The sequence below is a fragment of the Cornus florida genome, unplaced genomic scaffold, assembly GCF_030987335.1.
Source record: "Cornus florida cultivar Cherokee Brave unplaced genomic scaffold, ASM3098733v1 CherokeeBrave_3.0.0_Hap2_Chr05, whole genome shotgun sequence".
In the NCBI taxonomy this organism is placed as follows: domain Eukaryota; kingdom Viridiplantae; phylum Streptophyta; class Magnoliopsida; order Cornales; family Cornaceae; genus Cornus; species Cornus florida.
Genome location: NW_026775575.1, coordinates 72,398,638 through 72,400,880, shown reverse-complemented (window position 1 = coordinate 72,400,880; position 2,243 = coordinate 72,398,638). Strand labels below are relative to the sequence as shown.

The window sequence follows — 2,243 nt, the reverse complement described above, 5'->3', positions numbered from 1 at the left end:
ATTTTTGGGCTGAATCAGTACGTACTGCATGTCACATCCTAAATAGAGTTTATCTTAGGCCTGGAACTAACAAGACTTCATATGAATTATGGTATGATAGAAAGCCCACTGTTAAATATTTTAAAGTCTTTGAAAGTAAATGTTACATCCTTAGAGATATGGAATACTTGGGAAATTTTGACTCTAGAATTGATGAAGGTGTATCTTTGGGTTATTCACAAACAAGTCGGGCTTATAGGGTTTTTAATCTTAAAACCAAAGTGGGCATGGAGTCTATAAATGTGGTATTTAATGATACAAAACCTAAAATAATCTCATCTCAACTTAATGAAGAAGAAACTAATTTTGAAATTGCAAGAGAAAAGAAAGAACCTACAATTCATAAGGAAGAAAGAGTTGAGGATAAAGGTGGAAAAAGTGAAGAGGTTGAAGAAGATGATGAGGAGGAATTAGAGGTCACCACTGATGAACCTATAGGAGTTCCTGCACTATCTCTAGATATTCCCACATCTAGCAGTTCTAGAGTTAGATTGAGTCATCCAATTGACAATGTGATAGGTCCATGGGATAAGCATGATACTAGAAATATCGTCCATAATGATGTAGGACACTCATGCATTGTAGATGATATAGTTCACTCATGTCATATGGCTCAATTTGAACCTAAAAATGTTGATAAAGCTCTTCAAAATTCTGATTGGCTTATGGCTATACAAGAAGAATTGCTTTAATTTGTGAAGAATGATGTTTGGGAATTAGTGCCTCGACCTAGTGATGTTAATATCATAGGGACCAAATGAATCTTTAAAAATAAACTTAATGAATATGGTCTTGTGATAAGAAATAAAGCTAGATTAGTTGCATAAGGATACACTCAAGTTGAAGGAATTGATTTTGATAAGACTTTTGCACATGTTGCTAGAACTGAGTCCATTCGACTTCTTTTTGCTCTTGCATGTCACTTTAAATTCAAATAGTTTCAAATGAATGTGAAAAGTGCTTTTTTAAATGGTATTTTGCAGGAAGAAGTTTATGTAGCACAACCAAAAGGTTTCATTAATCCACATAATCCTGATTTTGTGTTTCATCTTAAAAAAACTCTTTATAGTTTAAAACAAACACCTAGAGCATGGTATGAGAAGTTAACTTCTTATTTAATGCACAAGGGCTTCAGAAGAAGAGGAACAGATAAAACTTTATTTATTTTTAGGAAAGGAAAATATTATCTTGTTGCTCAAATATATGTAGATGATATTGTTTTTGGTGCTACATATGATAACCTTGTTCATAGTTTTTCTAAATTTATGAGTAATACTTTTGAAATGAGCATGGTTGGTGAACTAACTTTCTTTCTAGGTCTCCAAGTGAAACAACTTGATGATTGGATTTTCATATCTCAATCAAAATATGCAAAGGAGTTAGTTAAGAAGTTTAGTACGAAAGATTCAAAGCATGTTCAAACTCCTATGAGTACTTCATCCAAATTAGATAGAGACTCTGATCCTAACATGATTGATCATTTCATGTATAGGAGTATTATTGGTAGCTTGTTGTATTTGACAGTAACTAGGCCAAATATTTCATTTAGTGTAGGTGTTTGTGCTAGGTGTCAAGCTAATCCTAGAGAACAACACATTCTTGCAGTCAAGCACATTATTCGTTATGTCAATAGTACATTGAATTATAGATTGCGTTATTCTTCTGAGTCTAACTCTAAGATTGCAGGCTATACTGATGCTGATTGGGCTGGTAACAAGGATGATAGAAAAAGTACTTCAGGTGGTTATTTCTATATTAGTATTAATCTTGTTTCATGGTATAGTAAGAAGCAAAATTGCATATCTTTATCATCTTGTGAGGCTGAATACATTGCTGCTGGAACTTGTTGCACATAATTGCTTTAGATGAAACAGATGCTTATGGATTATAGAGTTGATCAAGGTACTATTTCTATCTTTTGTAATAATACTAGTATAATTAATGTTTCAAAGAATCCAGTTTTGCATTATAGGACTAAGCATATTGACATTGACATCACTTTCTTAAGGAACTTGTTGAACAAAATATTGTGTCTTTGGAAAAAGTGCATACTGATCAGAATTTGGCTGATATTCTCACTAAACCATTAAATGCTCCTAAGTTTTCTCATTTTAGGAAATCTATTGGTGTATGTTGTCTTGATTAGAGGCATTGTAAATATATAGTCTAGAAAAGATTTTTATGCATATCTTGAGTGTCTAGAT

At 32.4% G+C, this 2,243-nt stretch overlaps 1 protein-coding gene across 1 annotated transcript; it reads left to right on the top strand.

Moving 5' to 3' along the window:
* The first annotated feature begins 1,466 nt into the window (after positions 1–1,466).
* Positions 1,467–1,895, top strand: LOC132309465 (secreted RxLR effector protein 161-like). Its single transcript, XM_059807769.1, has one exon. It carries the CDS (start codon positions 1,467–1,469, stop codon positions 1,893–1,895), a length of 429 nt encoding a protein of 142 aa, XP_059663752.1.
* Positions 1,896–2,243: the final 348 nt, after the last annotated feature.

Coding starts and splice junctions, on each gene's coding strand:
- LOC132309465 (XM_059807769.1), top strand. CDS start 1,467: ATGAGTACTTCATCCAAATTAGATAGAGACTCTGATCCTAACATGATT.